Source organism: Mesoplodon mirus, assembly GCF_964341445.2.
Source record: "Mesoplodon mirus genome assembly, chromosome: 18".
Classification (NCBI taxonomy): Eukaryota; Metazoa; Chordata; class Mammalia; order Artiodactyla; family Ziphiidae; genus Mesoplodon; species Mesoplodon mirus.
Genome location: NC_138994.1, coordinates 17,076,445 through 17,100,706, shown reverse-complemented (window position 1 = coordinate 17,100,706; position 24,262 = coordinate 17,076,445). Strand labels below are relative to the sequence as shown.

The 24,262-nt window shown below is 53.9% G+C and overlaps 1 protein-coding gene across 5 annotated transcripts in view; it reads right to left on the bottom strand.

The window, feature by feature from the left end:
* MXRA7 (matrix remodeling associated 7) overlaps positions 1-24,262 on the bottom strand; it is a 39,434-nt gene that overhangs the window by 8,965 nt on the left and 6,207 nt on the right. For 2 of the 5 annotated variants that reach the window (XM_082604502.1, XM_082604501.1), the window contains exons 2-4: positions 13,965-14,022; positions 9,245-9,341; positions 751-861 (exon numbers count right to left, since the gene is read on the bottom strand). In XM_082604502.1, the coding sequence (XP_082460628.1) occupies positions 751-861; positions 9,245-9,341; positions 13,965-14,022 (266 nt within the window). Of the gene's footprint in view, positions 1-82; positions 862-3,104; positions 4,387-8,133; positions 8,215-9,244; positions 9,342-13,964; positions 14,023-24,262 lie in introns of those variants that run through there. The other 3 variants (XM_082604504.1, XM_082604503.1, XM_082604505.1) reach the window with 3 other exon arrangements.

Sequence of the window (24,262 nt, the reverse complement as noted above, 5' to 3'; positions counted from 1 at the left end):
CCACACGACTTTAATCTCTCTAAAGGTAGGACTGTGTTGTGTATTTTATTTCCATTGACAGTGTCTAGCACAGGTCTGGGTGTGTGATAAGCACTCATAGAAGTCTTAATTATATATAAAGTAAGTCTCACGCTTAAATAAGAGAAACTTAGAGGGTCTTAACTCTGATACTGTTGCTTTGGTCCAGGATCGAAGGTGAGTCTTTGAATCAGACTTTTTGCTTTTTAGGGATGCTCCCCTACTACTTGCTTCCATACAGTTACAGAAGTGTCCAGAAATCCTTCTAAGGAAGAAGAAGGTGTAGTGTTATTAGACTGGATGCTCGGGCAGTGGGACCTGATACTCATCCCACAGCACCCCTAAATCCTTTCAACACCATGTGCTGGGGCTTCTGAGGCTTCGAGCCAGCCCTTCTGGGCTGCTGCCTGCTCAGGGTCTGCACGGAAGGTCTAATTTGGATCAGATGACAGCCTCGGAGGGGAGCCCATGTGACAGCTGGAAGCTCACCAGCAGGCAGAAGCCAAACAAGTCAGGGATTTTTCTTCTCTGAAGACAACAGTCCTGATTCCTATGACATGATATCTAAATTGCAAGAACCGAGCAACTCTGTATATGATCTACCTCTACATCTATGTATATGAGATAAACTGAAGCCTACAGAAGTCTGAGAATGGCGCGGGGTTGGGTCCCGGGGCCGGGGCAGAGTCACGGCCCCACCGTGGCGGCGTCTTGCCAGGCGGAGGCACCTACATGTCGTAGAGCCGGAGCTGGTCCTGCACGTCGCCGTCCGACATCTCGCCAAACGTCTCCTTGTTGTCCTTCATGAGCTTGAAGATGGCAGCCAGCTGTTCTTTCTGAACTCTGTCAAGAAGAAAGGATAAAGAGGAAAAAGATGCTCCCAAACCAGGGGAGAGAGAGAGAGGCCATGCACATCCCGTGGAGTTGGGACACTCCTCACTCCTGTATTACTGCTTTGCTTTCCAGAATAAGAAGAAAATGAAACTAAAACAAAACCCACTCTTAACACAGGAGCTGATTTGGTCTAAAAAAGACTCAACTTGAGACTTCTACAAACTGGGGTTCTAAGTCTTGGGTTTACCCTGGAGATTTGGGGATCCCAAGTTATCATTCAGGTTCTCGGTGCTACAGTTTCCCTGTGGGCCTCCCTTTTTTTTTGGTCGTGCCGCACGGCCTGCAGGATCTTAGTTCCCGGACCAGAGATCAAACCCGGCTCCTCGGCAGTGAGAGCTTGGAGTCCTAACCACTGGACTGCTGGGGAATTCCTGGGCCTCTCTTTAATGTTGGACTACACACCTCCCAGGAGGCCACGAGGAAGCAGAGGTGCTCCATTGGGCGGCTAGAGAGCCTATGAAGAGACATGTTAGAAACAGCCTTCGTTTAGAGGGATGAGCCAAAAGTGGAGGAAGAAAAACACAATTGGCTGGGAAACGGGAGCATACAGATGTGTGCACAGGGTGCTTGGCCCAGGGGCAAGGGTGGGTGTGGGGTCTCGCTGCCCAGAGGAAGGGGCGCCTTTCCAGTTTGCACAAAGACACCTTATAGCCAGCAGGGGCCCTGGCCCTTTTACCAGGGAACAGGCTTGGCTGGAGATCAGCTTTATGTTCACACATGGGCCGGGGGGCCGGGGGGATGCTGGGAGTGATGTTCTGTTATCTCTCTGTGGCTGGACCACACCATCTAATCAGCACGGGACACCTCTCACGAGTGCAAACATGAAAGGGTGGGGTGAAGGCTTCCCTGGTGGCACAGTGGTTGAGAATCTGCCTGCTAATGCACGGGACACGGGTTCGAGCCCTGGTCTGGGAGGATCCCACATGCCATGGAGCAACTAGGCCCGTGAGCCACAACTACTGAGCCTGCGCGTCTGGAGCCTGTGCTCTGCAACAAGAGAGGCCGCAACAGTGAGAGGCCCGTGCACCGCGATGAAGAGTGGCCCCCGCTTGCCACAACTAGAAAAAGCCCTCGCACAGGAACGAAGACCCAACACAACAAAAATAAATAAATTGGGGCTTCCCTGGTGGCGCAGTGGTTGAGAGTCCGCCTGCCGATGCAGGGGACACGGGTTCGTGCCCCAGTCCAGGAGGATCCCACATGCCGCGGAGCAGCTAGGCCCGTGAGCCATGGCCGCTGAGCCTGCACGTCCGGAGCCTGTGCTCCACAACGGGAGAGGCCACAGCAGTGAGAGGCCCGCATACAGCAAAAAAATAAAAAATAAAAAATAAAAATAAATAAATAAATAAAACATCTTAAAAAAAAAAAAAGAAAGGGTGGGGTGAGACTCTGCAGCCACGGTTTGCTTCTTGTTTGTTCTGTTGTGCTGTGCTCATCAGCGAGGCTGGGCGCTGTGTGCTGGCATGGGCTCCCCATTCGGTTTCAGGCTTCTGCAGTTCCCCCCTCCACACCGCCCTACTGGCTCGGCACGGGCCACCTTCAGAGGATGTAAACCAAATGGCAGGGTCTGCTCTGGTCCCTGCAGACCCACCAGGAGGCAGAGCTTCAGCACAGCCTCTGGCCACCCTGGCCCTGCAAGGCACAGCACTGCCCAACCAGCACCCCAACCCTGCCTAGAGGGGGATCCGATCGATGTCTGGTCTTACGCTTGTCCTAACATATTCCTTCTGCAGTAACCCCATATCTCCCAAACAGCAAGCAGTTGGTTTTCTGACTACAGCAGCATCTAGAAGCTGAAATACTGAAGTCTCAAATCCAACCCTCTCTTAGTCATGCTGGGAAAGTTATTTCTACAGTCTGCTTTCCTGTCCGGAGGAGAAGGAGCCTGTGAGAAGTACGCGATACCCTACCACCTGAAGAAAGGAGTACTGTGAAATGACAGTCTGTGTGTTTAGCTCTTTGGAAGGAATCACAGTCCAGGTGTATGAGTGGGCATCCCCCCAAAGGAACACAAATCCTCTTGCGCGTCTCTTAATGGCCGTGGCGCTTGCATATTTTTACGAGGGTGGGCCTAGGACTTCGCACTCTGCTGGGGAGTAACAGGCACAAATTGAGAGAGAGCTCAAATTTTAATGGGTTCAAAAAGATGATTTTTTAAAAAACAAAGCAAAACTGAAATAAACACACAGTAATCAAGACCATCTACTCAAAGTTTATTGGACCGAACAAAGGCTGAATACACAGATCCCAGCCATTGGGAGTATGTGAGGCGCCTCTAAGCCATGTTCAGAAAGTGTCCCGACAAACTTAATAACCTGGAAGGAGTCACCTATTTTTCAATCAGACCCCGGCCTGGACAAGGACATTGCTGTTGCTACTGCTGTGTGGGTCAGGCTACACGGCTCTGTGTGGCTGTTGCTTTGTTGCCTGTTCTGTCCTAAACCTGTGAACCTAAGGTATTAGACCCAGAGGAGAAGGTCCCTGGGAATGTACCATGCCCTAGGCTGACAGTGGACATTTCCCGGCCTTCCACTAAATAGAGAAAAAAAAATTTTTTTTCTATAAACTTACTGCTTTCAAAAAATGTTTTAACCAACACATCTAAAAACTGCAGGTTAGTTTGGTACAGTATAAATATTGTCAAATATAAAATTCCAAGAAATGAATCTGGGACTGATCTGATTATCTAGAGAAGTTCTAACTCATCTATGAAACCTAGGAAAAGGCAGAATCGAGACAGCTGTTTCAAGCGAACACTATCATTATTGCTTCTGCGAAAGCGAAGGTGGAGATTCCGCTGAGCTGGTAGGAACATCAATGAAAAGGCCTCTTAGCAACAAGCGGGCTGGATCCGAGCCTGCTCTCAACGGAGGGTAAGGGCAAGAGGAAGTCAACAGCTGGTTCTGGTTCTTTGTTGCCCACTCATCAATCATCGGGCTCTCACCCCCACAGCCGAGCCAGCCGAAGACAGAGAGGGGAGCGGGCCCCAAGGGGAAGGAGGGCAGTCGACCAGCCAGCGAGCACAGGCAGCTCTCCCTCATTTGTCCATCACACCTCAAAGTCTTTCCTGGTTTGGCTTTGGTGATGAAAAGCAGGAGGGCTGGAATGAAACTATACCGATTTTAAAATGATGGCATTGCTGACACTGGTGATATCTCAGGTGCAAAGCGTGTGTGGACAGGAAGGTTGAGTAATAAGGAAAATAAAAGTCCAGGAAAACCCTTCAGCTTAACAAAGCAATCCAGGCAAACGGGGAGGAATGCCTCTACAGGGGAGCGCCACGGGCATTCGGGATCCTCCCAGCCAAGGAAAGTCCTGGATGGGGGCCTAGTCCCGGCAGATTTATGTAGGAAAATGTGCCCCAGGAGCCTGCTGGCTCCTCTCTGGGGGTTCCACTTTATCTCTCAAGTTTTAAGATGCCAAAAGGAAAAGCCTTTAGGAGGAGGCTAAGGATAACTTCATTATTCCTCGGTTCTGTAAAGAGAAATAAGGAGAAAAGATAATTTATTTCACTCATGCCATCTTACCAGTACTGCAGGAAAGGAAAGGGGGAAACGGGGTGAGGAAGGGGAACGTCTGGAATTGCAGAAGCCAGCCCAGACGCTGGGATCCAGACCCAGGGGAGTTTGCCTCTCATCACCTGCTGCAGGAGAGCCCACTAACCAAAGCCAGCCCGAGACCCCGTTCCAAGTCTGCAAGGCCTACAGGGGCAGGTCAGGGCCCACCTGTAGGTAGTTTAGCAGGTAGGGTGGCATTGTAGGTAGTTGGACAGGGAGGGTCCTACACGGTGGTAGTTGAGCAGGGCAGGGCCCTCATTTAGGTAGTTGTACAGGTTGGGTCCCACATGTAGGAGCGAGGCAGGTCAGGTCCCACTTGCAGGTAGTTGGTCAAGGAGCATCCTCAGTAAGATAGCTGGGCAGGTCAGGGCCCACTTGTACATAGTTTAACAGGTAGGGTCCCACTGTAGGTAGTTAGGCAGGGGGTGTCAGACTTCAGGTAGTTGGGCAGGTAGGGCCCCAGAGTAAATACTTGGGCAGGGCAGGTCTCTCGTTTAGGTATCTGGGCAGTTCGGGTGCCCGTGCGGGTAGTTGAGCAGGTTGAAGCCCACCTGTAGGTAGTTGGCAGGGAGGGTCCCACTTACAGGTATTTGGGCAGTTCGAGTCTCACATGTGGGTGGTTAGGCAGGGAGGGTCCTCAATTAGGTAGTTGGGCAGGGAGGGTCCCACAGTAGGTAGCTGGGCAGGGAGGCTACTACATGTTGGTATATGGGCAGTTTGGGTCCCACATGTAGGTGGTTGAGCAAGGCGGGTCCCACACATGGGTAGTTAGACAGGGAGCATCCTCAGGTAGGTAGTTGGGCAGGTTGGGGCCCACTTGTGCACAGTTTAAAACAGAGGGTCCTCAATTAGGTAGTTGGGCAGGGAGGGTACCACAGGTGTGTTGTTGGGCATGGGGTCCACATGTAGGTCGGTGGGCAGGTAGGGTGCCACAGATACTTAGTTGGCAGGTCAGACCGAGGGTCAGATCCTCAGCTTTGTGGCCACTCTGGGCTGGTCCTCTCTGGGCCGGTCCTCTCACCACAGATTATTTCTTATCCTTGCTGGGTAGGTTTTGTCCCTTCTGGGGACAGTGGCTTCCAAGGAAATGTGCTCCCCAGATGACACAAATGGTGTGCCCACCTTTTGTAAGGGACATGCAGAAGCACTGGTTTACCCAGGTGAGCACTGAGGGAAACCGGTGGGGTTCCATTTTATCCCTCTGGCGCCCTCATGTGGAGGTGAGTCAGCACGCGTTCCTAGAAATTCACACTGGTGGATGGTTTGTGGACCCATCAGAGGGCAGAAAGCAGAATATCCATTCACCCTTGCCAGTTATGCATTTCAAAACACCATCCACTAGAGTGGTGTCCACTTCCAAAAACGTCAGGCCAGTCCTGGGGACCTTCAGAATGGAATGGGTGCTGGGGTCCTGGGTCCTCACTATCAGAGCCAACCTAGTCTACCTCCTGGGTTCCACTTTTCCCCTGGACCAGAAGATGGGAAGAAGGGACGGTGTACAAGGAAAGGAGTAGCCGATGGTGCCGCTTCTTTTTGCTGCCAAGCTAGAAGTCAGCCAAGCTCGCCAGCTTCACTGGCCCTGGGGGTGAGGGGGTGGCATCTTGCTGCGGGGAGCAGTCATAACCTGCAAGCCCAGTGTCCCAGCCACACTGAGGCTGGATATGGCACCTCCCAGAAAAGCTGCGGGGAGAACGCAGGGGCACCCCCATCCCGGCAGAGGCAGTGCTGAGGGAGCCTGTGAGCTCCAGCCCCAGGGGAGACCCAGCAGGAGGTGGGCAGAAGGGAGAGGAAGCAGGGTCTTTCTTAAGCAGCATGTCTCTGGATTTACAAACCTTACACTTTCTGCCCCTTGGGCAGAAGGAATCTCATCTGTGAGCTGCTCCAAGGATGGGAACGCCCAGGTGTTAACCACGTGGAGGAACGAATTTGGGGTGTCTTTCTCTGGGTCCTGCTTACCAAGTGCCATGCCCTGAAAACTTGTGAACTGCAGCTTCTGAGGAACTCTGGGTCTTGTGACTACTACTACTTGTGACTACTAAAGATTTAGGGTCTAGATACTGCTGTGCTGGCTGAGGTAAAGAATTTAAAGTCAAGGGTTTGCAGCATGGGTTTTTAACCAGCTTGCAACTTGACGGGGACCCTGAATGCCAGGAAGGGAATTAGGAACAAGCAGAGTTTGGTCCAGAAGAATTTGACAGGCAAAGAAGAGCACACACTTTTCACTGGCCTGTGGTTTTAGTGGTTTGACAATATTTTTCATACTGACAATCCCAAGGCAGTTTCCTAGACTCAGCTGGGACCGGAGCTGTCTCACACCCGTCAGCTTTCCCGGTCCCCACTGGAACTATCGTGCTGTAGATGAAAACGCAAAGCCACACTTGCCAGCCTCTGCAACCCCAAGCGTCACTGTGCGGGGAACATGCGAGAGGGGTGGGTGTCGGGGGCCCCATGCAGTGCTGAGTGGGCTGACCACGTGCAGGGGTAGGAGGGAGCAAGCGCACCTCACAGGCAGACGTGTCTGACAGCCACAGGAGCATGCTGGGAGGGGTAGTAATGAGAGTGAACATGAACTCCAGCCCCACCCTGGGAGGACCGTGTTCACCATGAAGTCCACCAGTCCCTCCTTCTCAGCTCAAGCACGATTGTGATAACCAAGCCTGCAGGTGAGGAGGTGAGAAACCCTCACCCCGAGAGCAGCGCTTGGGCAGTCTCGACCCCGCAGAATAGCTCAGCGTGAACCACTCATCTAGAGACCCCCAAAGATCCACTAGGGAAAGACCCTCCTGGGCAATGCAGAGCCTGTCTGAACACGATGGAAGAAGGACTTTCCCTGTCCCTCCCCGAGGTCCCAGCACTAAACCCAGGGACGGTGGCAGTCTGACCCCGGCCCGAGACCTGCCACTGAGTCGGCTAACTGGCCTCTCCTATTCTAATGGCCCCTCATCTCCGCAGAGCACACAGAATAGGGCCAGGGTCCCAGTCACAGCCTCTGTCCACAGGGCCCTTTGAGGGACCACAGGCACGTCAAGCCCCCTCCATCCTTAACTCTGGGGCTGCACACCTTTTCTGGAGAGGGCCACATGCTGACTCTTTTCAGCTTTGTGGGCCATGCGGTCCCTCTGCAGCTACTCAGCTCAGCCACTGCAGTGCAAAAGCTGCCACAGACCACAGAAAAACAGTGACCGCAGCCCTGTTCCAGTCACACTGGATTTACAAAAACAGGGCTGCAGTCCACCAGCCCTTGCTCTGACCATAACACCCTGCCTGAACCACAACTTGAGGGCACAGGATTTCTGCCGGGCACCGTTCTACCTTCTCAGGGAAAGGTGAAAACTGCAGGCGTGACACCACGCAGTCCAGCGGAAGACAGTTTCCCGCCAGCCTCACAAGGGGGCGCTGGCCCTCCAACCAGCTGGCCCATTAGGCCCAGGAGGGACTTGCGTTAACTGGGCCTCCAAGAACCCTGCAGCCCTGGGAGGGGAGCCTGTTCACCCAGGAGCCCTGCGCTGGAGAAGAATGAGCAGGCCCGGGTGCACAGAAATGAATTAATTGGTTACGAAGGCAGCGGAGGAGGAGAGGTTTGGACCACATTCAGTCGTGATGGGGACACAGTAACAGACAGGATGAGGGAGGCACCACTAATCTAAGAAGTCAGTCTCCTTACCAAAAGGATTTGCAAGGATATTTGTGGCTCAGGACCTAAGGAACTTGCTACAGGGAAGTGAGGTCAGAGGTCAGCTCAATCCTGAAATATAAAGGCAGCAAACCGGATCACACCCAGAGGCAGCGGCTGGGCACCGAGGAGTGGGGGGCTTCCCCGGGCTGGGCTCACCCTGCCACCCCTCCGCCCCCAGTGAAGAGTCTTCCAGGCCAGGTTTGGAGGGACTGGCGGCGGCTCCAGGAGGGGAAAGGGGGTTCTCGTGGGCACAGGGCCTTCTGACTTGAGGGACGCAGGGTGGCTTGGTAATAAAGGGTAGTTGAGATCTGCATCCTGGAATAATAAAGCCTCCATTTCTGACCCTAGAACCCAGCTTACGCTAGCTAGGAAGTAGGGGGTGATCACCCAGCCCCTCCGGGTTGCTGGGCTCAGAAAACACAGGCCCCCATTTAGCTCTGTGCTTAAACCAGAGGACCCCAGGCCACAGGCTGGCCCGTGTCAGACCACTGGTTCTCCCCCATGGCCTGTCCCTACTGCTCCTTATGAGGGAAGCCCCGGGGTGTGCATGGGTGCCCGGCTGGGGGCTGGCGGGGGAAGAGCCCAATTCTAAAGATGAGGAGCTCCGTGGAGCAGAACAGATAAAAAACGACTGCTGGCCCTGGGCTGGGGCGTTTGGGGGGTGCTGAGGGGGGTTGGTGGCCAAGTGGATGAGCAGGAAGAATCATGCTCTGTCCTGCAGTGATGGATTGGTTTTGTCATGAACCCTCCGTGTAAGTGAACAGCCGATCTGCTCCAGGCTCTTCCCAGGCATCTGCTTTTTCCCTTTTGGTGGGGGAGGGGTGGGGTGCAAGAAGGGGCTCGGCCACCCTCCCCCCCATCACCTTCACACGCTCCTCCCGAGGGTCCCGAGGGCCCCAAGGGGACTGTCGGGGGAAATCGAGCCTGGCCGAATATTGCCAGGACATGGGGGAGAAAACCCTAAAATGGAAATGGAAGAGTGGGGGGCTGGCGAAGCTTACAGGAGGCCCTCCTCCTCTCCCGCCTGCAACGAAGGGGGCTCACGGCGGTACCGGTACTGTAGAAAGCTGAGCGACCCCGAAGAGGGTGGGCGGCCTACCTCTGTTCCTCCTCCAGTTCCTCCTTGGTCATCATCTTCTTGTACTGGTTTCCCCTCAGCTTCCCGGGACTGTATTTGAAGGAGAAGGCCTCTCCCCCTGCAGAGAGGACACCCAGTAAGAGCCAGTTAGGGTGCTGCGCCCGCCTGCAACTTCAGGCCCCTTTCCCCTCCGAAGAAGGGTTTCCAAAGAACCACCTGGGCCAGAGAGGGTGCCCCCGCTTCAAAGAGGGGCAGACGGGCCCCATGCCCACCCCGGGCCAGCTCACCTAAGCCTCAGAGAGGGCTGGACGCCCACAACATCTGCTCACCCTCCCCTGGGCCTGGCAGGTCCTCCCCCCACACCCCTTCCACTTAGAAACTCTTTTGGGAACTTGAACCGGGGATGAGGCAGCCGGAGTGAAGGGAGCATCGCCGCCCCACCCCCGCCCATGCTATTCAGTTCCATCCACCAAAGGCCAGTTCCCTTCCAAGACCAGGTTGAGCCATCCACAGAGCTGCCTGTGGGCCCCTCTCCAGCAAGGGCTCTGGCCCAGCAGCTGCCCGCAAGGCTTTTCTCCCCCTCAGCCTGAACCACCCCCTTCCCCGTGACTGCTGTGCTCGTTACACAGTCGGAGGGCCCTTATCTCTGGGAAACAGCCTGTGCTAAGGCGATGGGTGCCCTGCCTCTCCTCGGGTCCCAGGTCCGGAAGGCTCCAGGGACCCCCGACCCTCCTGCCAAGGTCCTCGGGTCTCCCAGGCTTGGGGGTGCCCGCCCTGCCGTCCAGGGGCATCATGTCGGCAGGCCCCTTCTATGCCCCTCCCCGCAACCAGTTATTAAAAATCTGAAACAACGCATCCAGCCCACAATGGGATATGGGAATGATGTGGCTTGTTCACACAGTGTTCAAATCGGTCATTAAAACCAGCACTTAGGGAACTGCCTGGCGGTCCAGTGGTTAGGACTCGGTGCTTTCACTGCCGAGGGCAGGGTTCAATCCCTGCTCAGGGAGCTAAGATCCTGCAAGCCACGTGGCGTGGTCAAAAACTTAAAAACCGAAAAAACCAAACCAAAAATCCTCAGTACTTATTGCTGAACAGGTGTACCCGGCTTTCCCAGTCCCAGAGCAGACCCCGTAGCTGCTTTGGAACAAATGAAAGGGCAGCTCTAGAGGCCTGAAGAAGGCACACCAGGGGATGTGGACAGAGGAAAACAAGGACGTGTGACGTAGGGAAGCCAGGCCAGAGGAGGCAGCATGTACAGGTGAAGGCTGCAAGGGAAGAAAAGGAAAGAGCTCTAGAGCATTCCCCTGGCTGAGTGTCCAGGTGGAGAGAGTTCCCTTAGGAAGCAATGCCCTTATGTGGTCCTTCAGCCCAGCAGGTGGAGGGTAGGTGGCCTCCGGTCAGCCTCGGGGATAGAGGCTCAGTGCCTGTCTTATCTAATTTCAGTTAATGTATAAAGAATTGAGCATGGGAAATGCAAGACCAGCAAATCACCCTCCCACACAGATGTATTCTTTTTCACTTCCGTTCTATAGACCAGCAAATCACCCTCCCACATGGACGTATTCTTTTTCACTTCTGTTCTGTGTCACTCCACTGTCAGGGATCTCAAACACCTCCACATCCTGCCCTGGGGCCACCCAGCTGGCAGCTGTCCCGAGTGATCAGACAGGCTGATGTGGGCTCCAGGGAGGAAAAGGCTGCAGCCTCTGAGATTCGAGTTCTCTCTGGGCTAAAAGAAGGTTCTGGATGCAAATTCAGAACCCAGGCATTGTAGCTGGGGTGGTGTTTGCTCTCACCACAGCCTGACTTTGCAGGAGAATCTGGCCGCCAGGGCTGAGCCCTTGCCTTAGGAAGCAGTTACGGTGTTTGTACCAGGATTAATTCGCTCTTCATTCATTCAGCAAATACTTAGCGAGCACTCTGCTCGGTGCTGGGGACTTAGCAGCGAAGCAAACATACAGCAAGCAAAGATTAGTAATTAAAATACAGAGTTTGGGACTTCCCTGGCGGTCCAGTAGTTAAGACTTCGCCTTCCATTGCAGGGGGTGCAGGTTTGATCCCTGGTCGGGGAGCTAAGATCCCACATGCCTCGTGGCCAAAAAAAGACTTAAAAAAGGTCCATGTTAAAAAAAAATCTTATAAAATAAATAAATAAGTAAAATAAAATAAAATACAGAGTTTGCAGTAGGTCCTGAGAGCTCTTCAGAAAAGCACAGCAGGAGGGGAGAGAGAGGCAGGGAGGGGGCTGCTTGGAAGTTTAAGGGGGGGGGGTGTCAGGAAGGGCTCTACAGGTGATGCTGCAGGTCTGGGGAGACAGATCCAGCAAAGCAAGGAAGCCAGTGAGGCGGGGGGCAGGAAGCAAGGGGACAGGAGGACACGGGGTGAGAAGCCAGGCTGCCAGGGCAGGACTTGGCTCTTCCTCCTGGTGAGCTGGGGCTGGGGCTCAGCGCAGACAGGATGACTCCCCCCGACCCCCCAGCCCCGGAGACCCCGCTCCCATCAGCTTCTCTTCCCTCCAGGCTGAGCTTAGCTCAGGCTGATGAGCAAAGGGCCCGCAGCATCAGGAGCTTCTAAAGGCTCAGGGCTTGGACTGCGGTGTCCGGGCATCTGGGAACTATGCTGAGTAATTTGGGGCCGCCGTTTAAGGGGCCTGGGTCCTTGGTTGTCAGGAAAGAACCTGCCATGGGACAGAATCACACGGAGCTAGTCTCAGAGTGAGCTCACAACCATGCTGGCTTCTGGACCTCAGAAAGAGGCAACGGACAAAGACGACGGATTAACTTCGACTTCAAGGTCATTGTGTTGCTATGTTTTCGAAAAATAAAACATAAAAAATGCTGCCAGCTGGGTACTACTCAAGGTTTCAATCTGTGGGGCCTGATTATGCTGCTTCGAGCCAGAGAGAACAAGGCTTGAAAAGGCTTTCACTTAATCACATATGGTGTGACGAGGGTTCCACAGCAGCCTCCAATTTTGCTAGACCAGGAGGGTTCAACGTGAGAGACCCCTGGGAGGGGGGACTTCCTCTTGCAGTCTTCTGAATCCACTCAGCTGCTTAGGGAAGGCACCTTAGTGGACACTGAGCGGCTCACTGCAGAGGGGCCAGGGGCCTCTCACGTTTTCTTCTGACAGCTGGGGCCCTAAATCTCTCCTGCCTCCGCCTTGTCAGGGCTGGGAGGAGGCGGCTGGGGGATGGGCAAGGTCCAGAAGCAGCAGTCAGATGAGGACGGAGGGCCCGGAGACACTGCCCACGGCTGGGTGTGGGGCTGCACATCTATGGGGTCTGACGGTGTTTCAGAAGAGGGGTCTGCTGAGCCTCCCCTTGTCCTGGCCGAGGGGCCTCCAGCAGCCTTGGCGCTTGCCTCCTGTGTCCCCAAATCACTACCGGGATCCAATAATGTGGCAGGGACAGACCCCAGGCCCACGGTTCCCGCAGAGGATCTGGAGAGTCAACAGCTGGAGGGAGAGCCCCTGGCAAGGGGCTGATGTCCACCCTACCCAACCCCCGCCCCCCTGCAGCCTCCTGCCCCTCCCTCTTCCTCTAAGGCTCTATTGAAACTGAAGGCCCATCCCTGCTGGGCCTCAGGGAAAGCTTCCCCACCCCCCATCCCAGCCCTGCCTGCCTGGCCCACACCAGCCTTGGTTACTGCATTCCTGCAACCTTCTCTTTCCAGGGCTCCAGCCAGTTGTTGACTTAAAATCACAGCAACAGACTCCCTTTTTAAAAAACCATGAAATATTTCGAACGTACACAAAAGTACAGCAAGTAATAAGTCCTCCCTGTACTTGCCATACAGATTTGACAAATGTTGACATTTTGCTATTTTTGCTTCAGCTTCTTCTTCTTTTTTTTTTTTTTCTTTAAAGAAATAAAACATGACAGAACCAGCAGAAGCCCCACACCGTGTCTGGTCCTGTCTGTCTGTCTGGGGCACTGGTCCCCGTGGGTGGCCAGAGCAAACACACTGCCTTCTAGCTGGTCAAGTCCAAATTGCTCAATGCTCCCGGTCACTCCCTTTCTCTTCCCCTAGCTGCCTGGAACCTGATGGCCACGCTAGTCAGCTGGAGCTGCTTGGGAATCAGGCGTTTCCTCTCTGAGGGACTTTAACCTGCAGAACCCTGGGAGGCGGCCCTGTAAGTGGCTTTAGTCTCCATAAAATAGGTCCGAGATGTTTGGAGAGAAATGTGAAATGTACAAATCGGGGACGAGAAAGGAGTTAAGAGGCACTGCAGGAAACAGAAGGTCAGTGGTAGGCCACCTGTATTTGGAGACAACTCACATTGTATAAATGGAAAAGTAAAGGCCAAAAGAGCAAAGCAGCGACTTCCCTGGTGGTCCAGTGGTTAAGACTCCAGGCTTCCACTGCAGGGGGCACTGATTCGGGTTAGATCCCTGGTCAGGGAACTAAGATCCTGCATGCCACACAGTGCAGCCAAAAAAAAAAAAAAAAAAAACAAAAGAGCAAAGTAGGTGGTCAGGGAGATGCGTGCAGGAAAGCAGGGGGTCAGAGAGGAGTGGGCTCCAGCCTCAGTGTCCTCTGGGTTGCAGCAGACACGGCTTCGCAGCCCCTCTCCTCTATCCTCTCCCCCTCCATCCTCTCCCCCTCCATCCTCTCTCCTCCTCCTGCCACTCAAATCCTCAGCTGGGGAATCCAAAGGGCCGTGGCACAGCCTAGCCTCCACAGCCAGACACGATCCGGCCGGCCTCAGCGGGCAGTGGTGCGCGGGTCCCACTCACCGTTGTCTTCCTCAGGCCCTGCCAGGGGTGGGCCCTCCACGCCATCCAGCTCCTCTTCCTGCAAGACAAGGGGAGGGCTCAGTGCCTGCGCACCTGATTTACATTTTTGATATTGTCATTCAGGGTTTGACCCCTCGGTCAAAGCAACCTGACCCCTGGGTCTGCTCTTAGGATAGATGTGCTTGGGGACCGGAAGCGGGTGACCGCCTCGGGGAGAGGGGGCATTGGTGGACAGGACGTCGCGGGGAGAGGAGGGGGCCGCCCAGGGCCAGCGTGACCACTCACAGCACCCGCGCTGTCCTTAGAGTGTGGCCAGGAGGTCCTGAGTGGGGGCCACGGTCAACAGCAGGTGGAAACAGGGACATCAGCGGGAATACCCTGGTGGTCCAGTGGTTAGGACTCGGCACTTTCACTGCCGTGGGCTCAGATTCAAGCCCTGGTCAGGGAACTAAGATCCCGCAAGCCATGCGGTGTGGCCAAAACACACCAACAAGCAAAAAAGGAAACAGGGACATCAGTGTCTGAATTTTTGACCTCGGTCCCTTTGCCTTTTCCAGGTGGGTGCTGGTCAAGTGGTGGGTGCCACTTCGATAAGTGGACTGGGCGACTCCCACTCCTGGCTATAGTGAGTAGAACAAAAGGCACGAGAGGAAAGCTGGCGGGTTCTCTGGGGTCCTGGCTGGGCTGGGTGTCACAGAGAAGCTGCGTTTGTGGTCAGAGGCTCCATCTCTGTTTCCTTTAACATTGTTTCCATCCCTGACCATTTCAGGCTCCATTTTTCCCAAAATGGGAGCTCCACCTCCCTCAGCCTGGTTCTCTCCCACGCACACAGACAAATTAAACAGAAGGCTGGAAGGAATGTCCCGGGATGGCCTCGGTGGAAGGCAGGAGTGACTTCAACTTGCAGGAATGTTGGAGGATGACAGGGAGGTGCCGGTGCTGCGGCTCTGAGGGACTGAAGAGCCAGGGGACCTGCGGCCCGAGGAAGCCCAACAGCAGACAAGGCAGAGCCGGCAGGTTTAGGAGAGGGGAGCCCAGACGTGAATGAGCTGCCCCACGGGGGCCGAGACAGCGCGGTGGACTAATCCAAACCCAGGCCTTCAGGCTCCCGGCCCGGGGGTCCAGCGGCTTGCAGCCTCAGCAAGCCGGGCAGGCAGTCCCCCCAACAAATCAGAGAGTGCTAAGCTGGGAGGCAAAGTTTGCACAAAAGCCCAAGAGCCGGTCATCTTAGGCAAACCCAAAGGGCCTCGAGTCTCTTGTGACTTTCTCTCTCACTGGACCCCACAAGATGCCGCCGGGAGGAGCAGGGCCGGAGGCAGGAGCTGGCTCTTCTCCAGTTAGCAGTTTACATCAGGCTCAGCACCATCTGATGTGAGGCACGCTGCCCTGAGCGCTGGCCAGCACCTGGGGCTCGGGTGTCCAGACGCCTCTGGGATTTTGCCCAGCAGAGCGTCTTTGTGGCTGCAGGGGAAGGCAGGCCTCTTTGGGGGACAAAGGAGACACCCCTTTGACTCAGCAAACCCAGTTCTAGAGATCTGCTCTGGGCTGGAAAACCATCTATCCGGGTTTTTATACGAGGACTCTGGGTGCAGGGGAGAACAAGACAAAACTGGGAACAACTAAATGTTCATCCATGGAGTTAAATATAGTATAGTTAAATATATTATAGTTAAACAGTTTGGTCGATATGTTCACCAAAATATTAACAGCTTAAATATATTACAGTGCACGCATATACTGTGCAACACTGCCTTAAAAAGGAGGCGACTGGGGACTTCCCTGGCGGTCCAGTGGTTAGGACTCCAAGCTTCCACTGCAGGGGGCACGGGTTCGATCCCCGGTCAGGGAACTAAGATCCCACATGCCACGCGGCACAGCCAGAAAAATAAAAATTTTTTAAATTAAAAAAAAAAATTAAAAAAGGAGGCGACCATACGTACCGATGTGAAAAGCACACTGAGATACATTACCAAAGGGAGAAGCAAGAAGCAGCACAGGGTGAAGAGTGCAACATTCTTGGTGTGCATGTCAAAACAGAAGTGCACATATATACTCATAAATGCGGAGAAAACGTTTTCTGGAAGGACACGCAAAGACACCGGTAACAGCGATCGCCTTTGGGGAGAAGAGCTGGTTGGGGGCGGCCTTTCCTCTCCATCTTACACATTTCAGTATAATTTGGATTTTCTAACAATAGGCATGAATTGCATTTTTAAAATGCTACACAGGGATCTCTGAACAGTGAGCTTGGGGCTACTATATATTTTTTTCTTTAAAAAAAGAAAGAGAAAAAACACAGAAAGAAAAACAGATTAATCTAATCAGGGCTGGAGCCCAGAAATAAGCCCAATATCAAGACCAGAGGGTAGGCCAATTCTCCTACTGTGTTCGAGGGACACAAAGGCTAAAGGAAAAACAACAGAAAAAGCAAGCACAGCCCCTTCGTGAAGGAACTCACAGTCCGGTAGGAAAGACACATACCCAGATAATTGCTACCCAGGATGGTAAATTCAAGAACCAAGGCAGACCTCTTTATCCCAAAGAGACACGGTGTCAGTTGACCTGCCAACACCCCCCTGGGGAGAGGCTGGTCTACATTTGGATTTTGCACTTGACTTTTGAAGTGTGGTACTTTTTTTTTTTTTTTTTTGCGGTACGTGGGCCTCTCACTGTTGCGGCCCCTCCCGTTGCGGAGCACAGGCTCCTGACGCGCAGGCCCAGCGGCCATGGCCCACGGGCCCAGCCACTCCGCGGCACGCGGGATCCTCCCAGACCGGGGCACGAACCCGCGTCGCCTGCATCGGCAGGCAGACTCTCAACCACTGCGCCACCAGGGAAGCCCCTGAAGTGTGGTACTTTTTAAACTGGTTATGACCCGTTGGTGAGTCACGAAAGCAACTTAGAGGTTGCTACTAGTATTTAAAAATTGTGCAGCCAACATCTTAGTGTGATTTTTTAAGATTTAATAACTTCAGAAGCATAAATGCTCCCAACATACCAAAAAATGACATTTGAAAGGTTGTTATCTACATTTTAAATATGTTGACGTTTCCTATCCAGATTCACATAATACCCCCGTCTAGTGGCTCTAGCTGATTTTCAGACTTTGGAAAACCATTCATGGGCGGATGGTCAGTGACTAAAGGGACTGCCTTTGTGAGTCCAGCCTTGTGATCTTATGAGGATTGGAGGCACACGTGACAGTCTGGACATGACCTCAAGGGAGGTCGACCAGGTATCTGAGGTGCCCACAGGAGAGGACCCCTCTACCTGCTCGCCCGTCCAGATTCCGGCACTCACAAAGACTTAAAATGAAAAACACAGCATTCAAATGTCAGGAAACTAAGTATAAAAGGAATTTAAATAAGTAAATACTCAACTGATGTATTTTGTAGGTTTGTAGCATTTACACTTCTTCAGTTATTAAGACTTAAAACTACACTAAGACTTCGGGGGCGACCCTGTATCCCAATATGAAATTAAAGATAAATAGTGGTGTGTGTGTGGTTGATGTAGATACCGTTTTATAAAACTTCTGTGACTTTACAGACAGGGATGCAATTCAAATAGATTTCTTATTTGAGACTTAATGAAGTTTGGAAAACATTGCTGAATCGGCCATTTACTGTTTTCTGTCTGCACAGAAACCCCCTTCTTTCAGAAGATGCCCTTTGAAGCCCGTGGTCCTGGTGGGAACTGCCAGATGGGCAATCAGACCCCACCCCACCTTGCACACCACGATGGGCAGGGCAGGCGGATGTGACCCAGGGCCCAACTTCTGCTTGGGCACAAGGGACCTCTGGTTCCAGAACTGGGAGCTCGGGAGCTGCCCAGGGTCACCGGGGCGGGGAGTCCCTGGCTGTTCCACCCCTGCCTCCCCTGTATGTGAGCGACTCAAATCCTGGTTCTGCGAAAGCTCACCTGAACCCAGTTTCTGTCACCGACAGCCAGAGTCCTGACCACGGCCACTGTCCACTCACATCCCACTCTGCAAGCCCAGAACATCTCACGTTCTGCCAGGAGGCTCTTGCCTCTGTCAAATACCAGCTGCACAGCAGAGGGGGTGGGTAGGGGGGGCTGCTCCAGGGTGGTGCCCAAGGCCTCACATTTATCTGGGTTACTTACTGGTCTTCTAGACAACATCATAATAATGGAAAGCCTTCCATTATTTAAAAAAAAAAAGTTTAAAAATCACTCTTTATTGCATTTTGCCCTTATTTTATAAAAAATGTGTAACAGCGACTAAGACAAGGATGGAAACCCTTCTGGAGGTTGGGACTCTTTAGCCTCAGTCCAGTGCTCTTTGCTTCAAGATGGTGAGCTGTGTGCACGGCAGCAAAGGAAAAGAATAAAGGGAGACCGACCGTGTGCAAAATGCTGGAACTGCTCTGTCGAAGCCTTTGTCTGGAAGAGCAGTCAGTAAGGACTTTACTGGGAATTCCCTGGTGGTCCAGTGGTTAGGACTTGGCGCTTTCACTGCTGGGGCCCAGGTTCCATCCCTGGTCGGGGAACTAAGATCCTGCAAGCTGCATAGTGCGGCCAAAAGATAAAGATTTTACCTGCCTGCGTACCTGCTCGCAACACATCCCATCTTTAAGTTCTGCTTTGGCAGGTACATACCTTATGCATTCAAGCAACACGATGGTGGGGGGCCCTAAGGAGGGGAGCTCAGCTAAGCCTGAGGGGCGCAGGGGAAGCCTTGGAAGGGACGAGGATCCTGAGCTGGGTCTGAGAAGAGCTGGGCAGGCCTGGAACATCCCGGCTTTTCCAGTGACTCCTTGGAGTTTGGTGTGACTGCGGGGGTGGGGGGGAGGAGGCCAGGAATGCAGGGCCCGGCTTATATAGGACAAGGCCCTGAGGAGCCACCGGAAGCTTCAAAGTGCTGAGAAACAGGATGAGAGCTGCATTTGGGAACAGTATGTGGGGATGCACTGGCAAGACAGGAGGCAGGAAGGTTCAAAGCACAGGTGAGTGGGATGTTCAAAGCACAGCTGAGAGATGTAAGGGCCTGAACCGAGAGGCTAAAGGAATTGGGCCCTCATCTCTGTCTTTGCTGAATGAGTCTCGAAGGCCCAAGACGACCCCTCAGGGCTCTCAGGGTCTGAGTCCCACGCTGGGGCTTGCTCTCCTGTGGCTGGTGGGGCAGCCGTGCCCCACAGCTCGGCCAGGACCAGGCCTGGAGGCAGGATGCACCCAGCAGCTGCTCAGAGCGCTGACTGCAGATCTCACAAGAGGCCATCACCACTGTTGATTTCTGGTCCATGCCCTTGGTCCTGAGACTGTTGCATGGTACCCATGCCTTAAGGGCTGCATTGTGTCCTTCCCCAAATTCATATGTTGAGGTCTGAACCCTCAGTACCCCAGACTATGACTGTATCTGGAGAGAGGGTCTACAAAGAGGTAAGTTCAGTCAGGTTATTCGGGTAGGTCCTAATCCAGTCTGACTGGTGTCCTTACAAGAGGAAATGTGGACACACGGAGAGACGGCAGGAAGCTTGCACACAGAGGAAACACCACGTGAGGACCCAGCAAGAAGGCAGCATGTGCAACCAAGGAGAGAGGCCTCAGGAGAGACCAGACCCCTGACACCTTGACCTTACAGTTCTGGAGAAAATACATTTCTGCTGTTTAAGCCACCCAGTCTGTGGTACTTTGTTATGGCAGCCCTAGCAGACGAATACCCCAAGTGCAAATGAAAGTAAATCAATTTAATGAAAACTGTGAATTGGTGACACCCTCTGAGACTGACAGCTGGTGTCATCCTGGCTGCTTCCCAGAGCAGGCATGGGACTGAGACCCTGCCCCGGTCTGCTCAGTGACCAGCGTCTCAGCAGGTTAGAGACTAGTTCTAACTTCACACGTTCTGGGCTACTTTTCTTTCTTTTTTTTTTTTATAATTGGGAAAGATATATTTTGTTCCTATACAAATTAAATTCATTTTTTTAAAAAGACACGGCAATATCTACTAAAATTAGTATTGACTATAGCCTGCCATATGGGCTACTTTTCTAATTCAGCTTTTCCACCAATGGAGGCAGGTGGAGGGAGGGCCTCCTGACAGCCTTGCCAAGGCCAGGAGCCCAAGACCGGAGTCCCCCAGAGGCCAAGAGGGGTGGGTGGCGGAGGGGATGGGAGGGGGCTGTAGGGCACACAGGGGCTTGGAAGGAGGCTTCTCAGAGCCCTCAGGGGCCACATGCATAGCTGACAGGAAGCACATCGCCATTTATGGCTGCCCTGGCTGATCCAGGCCCGATACACAGGCTGAAGTAGAGCAGAGATGGGGGGAGATAGAGGCAGAGAGACAGCTGTCTGTCTGTCTGTCTGCCTAAGGAGATGGGTCTGCCCTGGAGTCCTGCAAATAGGGTCTGTTGGACCCTGTGACCAGCCACCTGAGCTGCCTTCTGCTGTGGCTGCACCAACGCCCCTGCCCCCCAGTTAGTCCGGACTGGTTTTAGACAGGGAGGACCATGGCTCCACCAGGCAGGCAGAGGGGGAGGCCAGCCTGTCCCTCCCTCCCTGCGTAGGAGGCAACGACAGAGATAACAGGAAGCTCTCCAGGGGCCGCAGCATCCCCTATGCGCCGCCCCGCAGCCTGGGTCGGGCCAACTGACCCCTCCTTCTCCGGAGAGGGTTTCCTGGCGCAAGGGCTGCTTCCAGGCTCCCACTCAGGCGGGAGCGGGCGGGACATGGCTGGCACTCCTTCCAGAAGGATTCCATCAGGCAGTCAGGCTGTTCATCCTCCGCATTCAGAGGGGAGCGTCGGCTGTGGGACGAGCAGAGAGAGCAGAGCCGGCGCCAGTCCCCGGGGGGCCGGCTCTGGGTGGGGAGGACGGGCCAGCAGAGGTCACGACCAGGCTGCGCTCTCTGCCCGCACCATCAAAACAACTCAGCCACCCTCGCTCCAGGCTGAGGCCACTCAGGCCAGCTCTCTAAATCTACACGTGCAGCTGGACAAGGCACGTGCCCCGTGACAAGAAACTGAAGTCTTCTTGTCCCAAACTGGCCCCCTCAACGTGTCCATTTTATCCCTGCAGTCACAGCATCTTGACACTTTATCACGGCTTGGGAATGCTGACTTTCTTTTTCTTTCTTTTGTCCATGCCACACGGCATGCGGGATCTTAGGTCCCTGACCTGGGACTGAACCCGAGCCCCCTGCAGTGGAAGTGTGGAGGCCTAACCACTGGACCGCCAGGGAATTTCCTGCTGTTTCCTTTCTATTCTGACTTCTAGACTCTCCCCGCCTTTGAGAGCCGTCTGGGATCCGCCCCCTCATTCTCCCCACTCCTGTCTCAATCACTCAGTGCCTTCACAGGCACGGTGTCCTCCACTCCACTCTCCTCCAGTAATCTGCTCTGAGGACAGCTTAAAACGCAGACTTCATGACGCTCTTCCTGCCAAAGCCCCATAATGACGGTTGCCACGTTCAATCCAAACAACCCCTGGCTTTCAAAGCTCTCCTGTTTCCAGACTCAGGGAGGTCACTCTCTAAGGGCTTACTGGCAAGTGCCGTCCTCTCCCACCCACCACGTGTGCCATGGGGTGCGGGGGTGGGCTGGAACGTAGGGTCATCCTTGGGACCACAGCCTCGGGCACAGGATCTGTCCTTGGCTGTTCACCCCTGAGCCCCTCTCCTTCCTCTGTCTGGATGGGGTCCTCTGAGATCACAGGATCTGACCTGGACGGTCTTGAGCTGATGTTATTATTCTACCCGCGGTCGGCAGAGCCCTGGAGCTGAGTGGAGGGGCTGCGGGGACCACTGCGAGGAGGAGGGGGAGGGGCAGAAGGGCGGAGACCCTCGCCCAGAGCAGCTCCGCTTTTCCTCTGTGCACTGGGCTTCCTCCCGTGTAAGATTAAAGAGGGAAAAAGGTATTGGGGCATTAAAAAATGTTAGAAAGCCACTGATCTAACATGGCTTCTACCCAGTACAAAACTCCAGTGGATAAAACCTTTGATGAATTGCCAGTTATCCAGTCTGTTTGAACACGTCTCACACTGGGGGGGTGACTACCTTGCAGAGCCGTCTGCCTCGCTGGGGCATAATACACAGCTCTAGGGTGCACTGCAGGCAGGCGACACGCAAGGCCCTGGACTAGAGGCCGGGGCGTGAAGGGAAATAAGACCCCTGCTGCCCAGGGCAGTCCTACCAGGAGGCAGCGCCTGCCTTTCGGCAGGAACCAGCAGAGTTTTCTTTCCTTTTTGTTGTCATTGCAGCTTTTATTCATTCAGCAAGTTCTTTCTGAGTGCCGCTTGTCCGCCGGGCCTGTTGTAGGAGCTGGGGACGTGGCCATGAACGTGGCACGCAAGGACTCTGTTCTCATGGGCTGACATTCCACTGCGGCAGACAATGCAGGCTAAAATAAAAGATGATCTCAGCCCGTACTGAGTGCTGAGAAGGAAGCCAGCCGGATGGGACGATGTACTGGGGGGAATTTATATCCGCCAAGGTGGCCAAGGACACAGAGACTTGAAAGGGGAGGATGAGCAATCTGTGAAGATCTAGGCTGGGGAGAGTCTGCCAGGCAAGGGAGGGGCGGCGCCAGGCCTGGTGTGTGTGTGTGTGTGTGTGTGCGCGCGCGCGCGCGCGCGCGTGCACTGAGCGGAGGGGGCGGGGCAGCTGGGAGAAGCGGCAGAGGGGCAGGGTCCTGCTGGGCCTCAGGGGCCCTGGTAAGAGCCTGGAGTTTACTCTGTGGGCGATGGAAGCCACTGGGGGCTGTAAGCAGGAGAACAGGAGATGAGGTTTCTATGTTGGTTGCGGGGTGGGGCTTGGGTGGGGTACACACTGGAGGCAGGGACACCGCTTGGGAGGTTACTGAACAGCCGGATGAGCCCTGGACTGGAGCAGTGGCCAGAAAGATGGGCAGACGTGGCAGCAGGCAGGAGGCCTTCTGGAGACACAGGTGACAGGACTGGCTGATGGAGTGACTGCGGGTGGGCGGGAGAGGGAAAAGAAGAAACCAGGAAGACACGTGGGCGCTTGGTCTGAGCAGCTGTGGGAGTGGTGCCAGACTCTCAACGGGCTGAAGGTCACTGGGCTTGGGGAGGAGGTGCAGGGCGTGCCAGGGGGACAGAAATGAGGCACGCTTATCAGACAGGACTGTCTGCGGTGCTCATGAGACAACAGAGGGGAGGTGTCCGGAGGCAGCTGGGACGGTGCTGGGCTGGGCATATACATTTGGGCACCATCAACCACAGACCAGGAGGCCGATCGTCGCCAGTGTATTCTGGGAGATGGCGATGGTGGTCCAGGCCCTGATGTAAGTGCTCCAGTTGATATTATGGGCAGGAGCTTTTCTAGCAAAGAGCAAAGGAGAGTACCTGCTAAGCCACTGACTCAAGGGGCAGGGCTGTGGGGAGAGGGAGAGAGAGAGATTTCGGAGCTGCACACTGCCCCAGGGCATGAGGAGCCAGCCTGTAGGGCACTGTATCCAAACGTCCAGACCAAAGGGACCATCCCAGACTCCGACCTCAGATCCCAATCAGGGCACATTCACAAGCCCCAAACACACTCTGTCTGGCTCAGACATCAGCCTGCCAGATTCAATCCTATCAGATTAACAGTTTTTGGCACTGTTCCTATAAATCGGATTTAGAGGACATCAAAAGCTTCATTAAAAAAAATACCCTGAAGCAGCAATCAGGCATCTACCAGACCCTCAATCAGTGAGTATTACGTTGAATTCTAGTCTCTACATTTTGGGATTAATAGAGAAGGTCAAGGACAGGGAAGAAAACTAAGGGACTCACCAAATCAGATCTGAGAGGGTCAGAAGAAGTGAAATCATTGTGTTGGGGAAAGCCAGGCTGAAGAATTTTGACCATGACTGACTCCAAGGGCAATAACAGAATGTAGGGGGCCAGCATATAAGATCTCTTGAGGAGGCCTCCACCCGAGGAAGGGAAACCAGCTTTAGATCATGAGGAATAAAGACAAAGAATGGTCTGACCCTGGAGTAGGTTTACAGATCTTCATAGGAGGCCACTGGGCCAGAGGTATTTTCTTGTCTTGAGATTGATCTCAGACTGTGAGACTTCAGCAAGGAAGAATCTGGCCGGGAGAAAGAGTATTAATACCAAGGTCACAGAATTAGGCCCTTGCTGAGACCAAGCCCAGGATTGTCTCAACCAGACTGTCCAGAGGGTTAGCAATGTCTGCAAGGATTTCTAACTTGGAAATATTAAACACGAGCACGGACTTCCCTGGCGGCGCAGTGGTTACGAATCCGCCTGCCACTGCAGGGGACACAGGTTCTATCCCTGGTCAGGGAAGATCCTACATGCCGTGGAGCAACTAAGCTC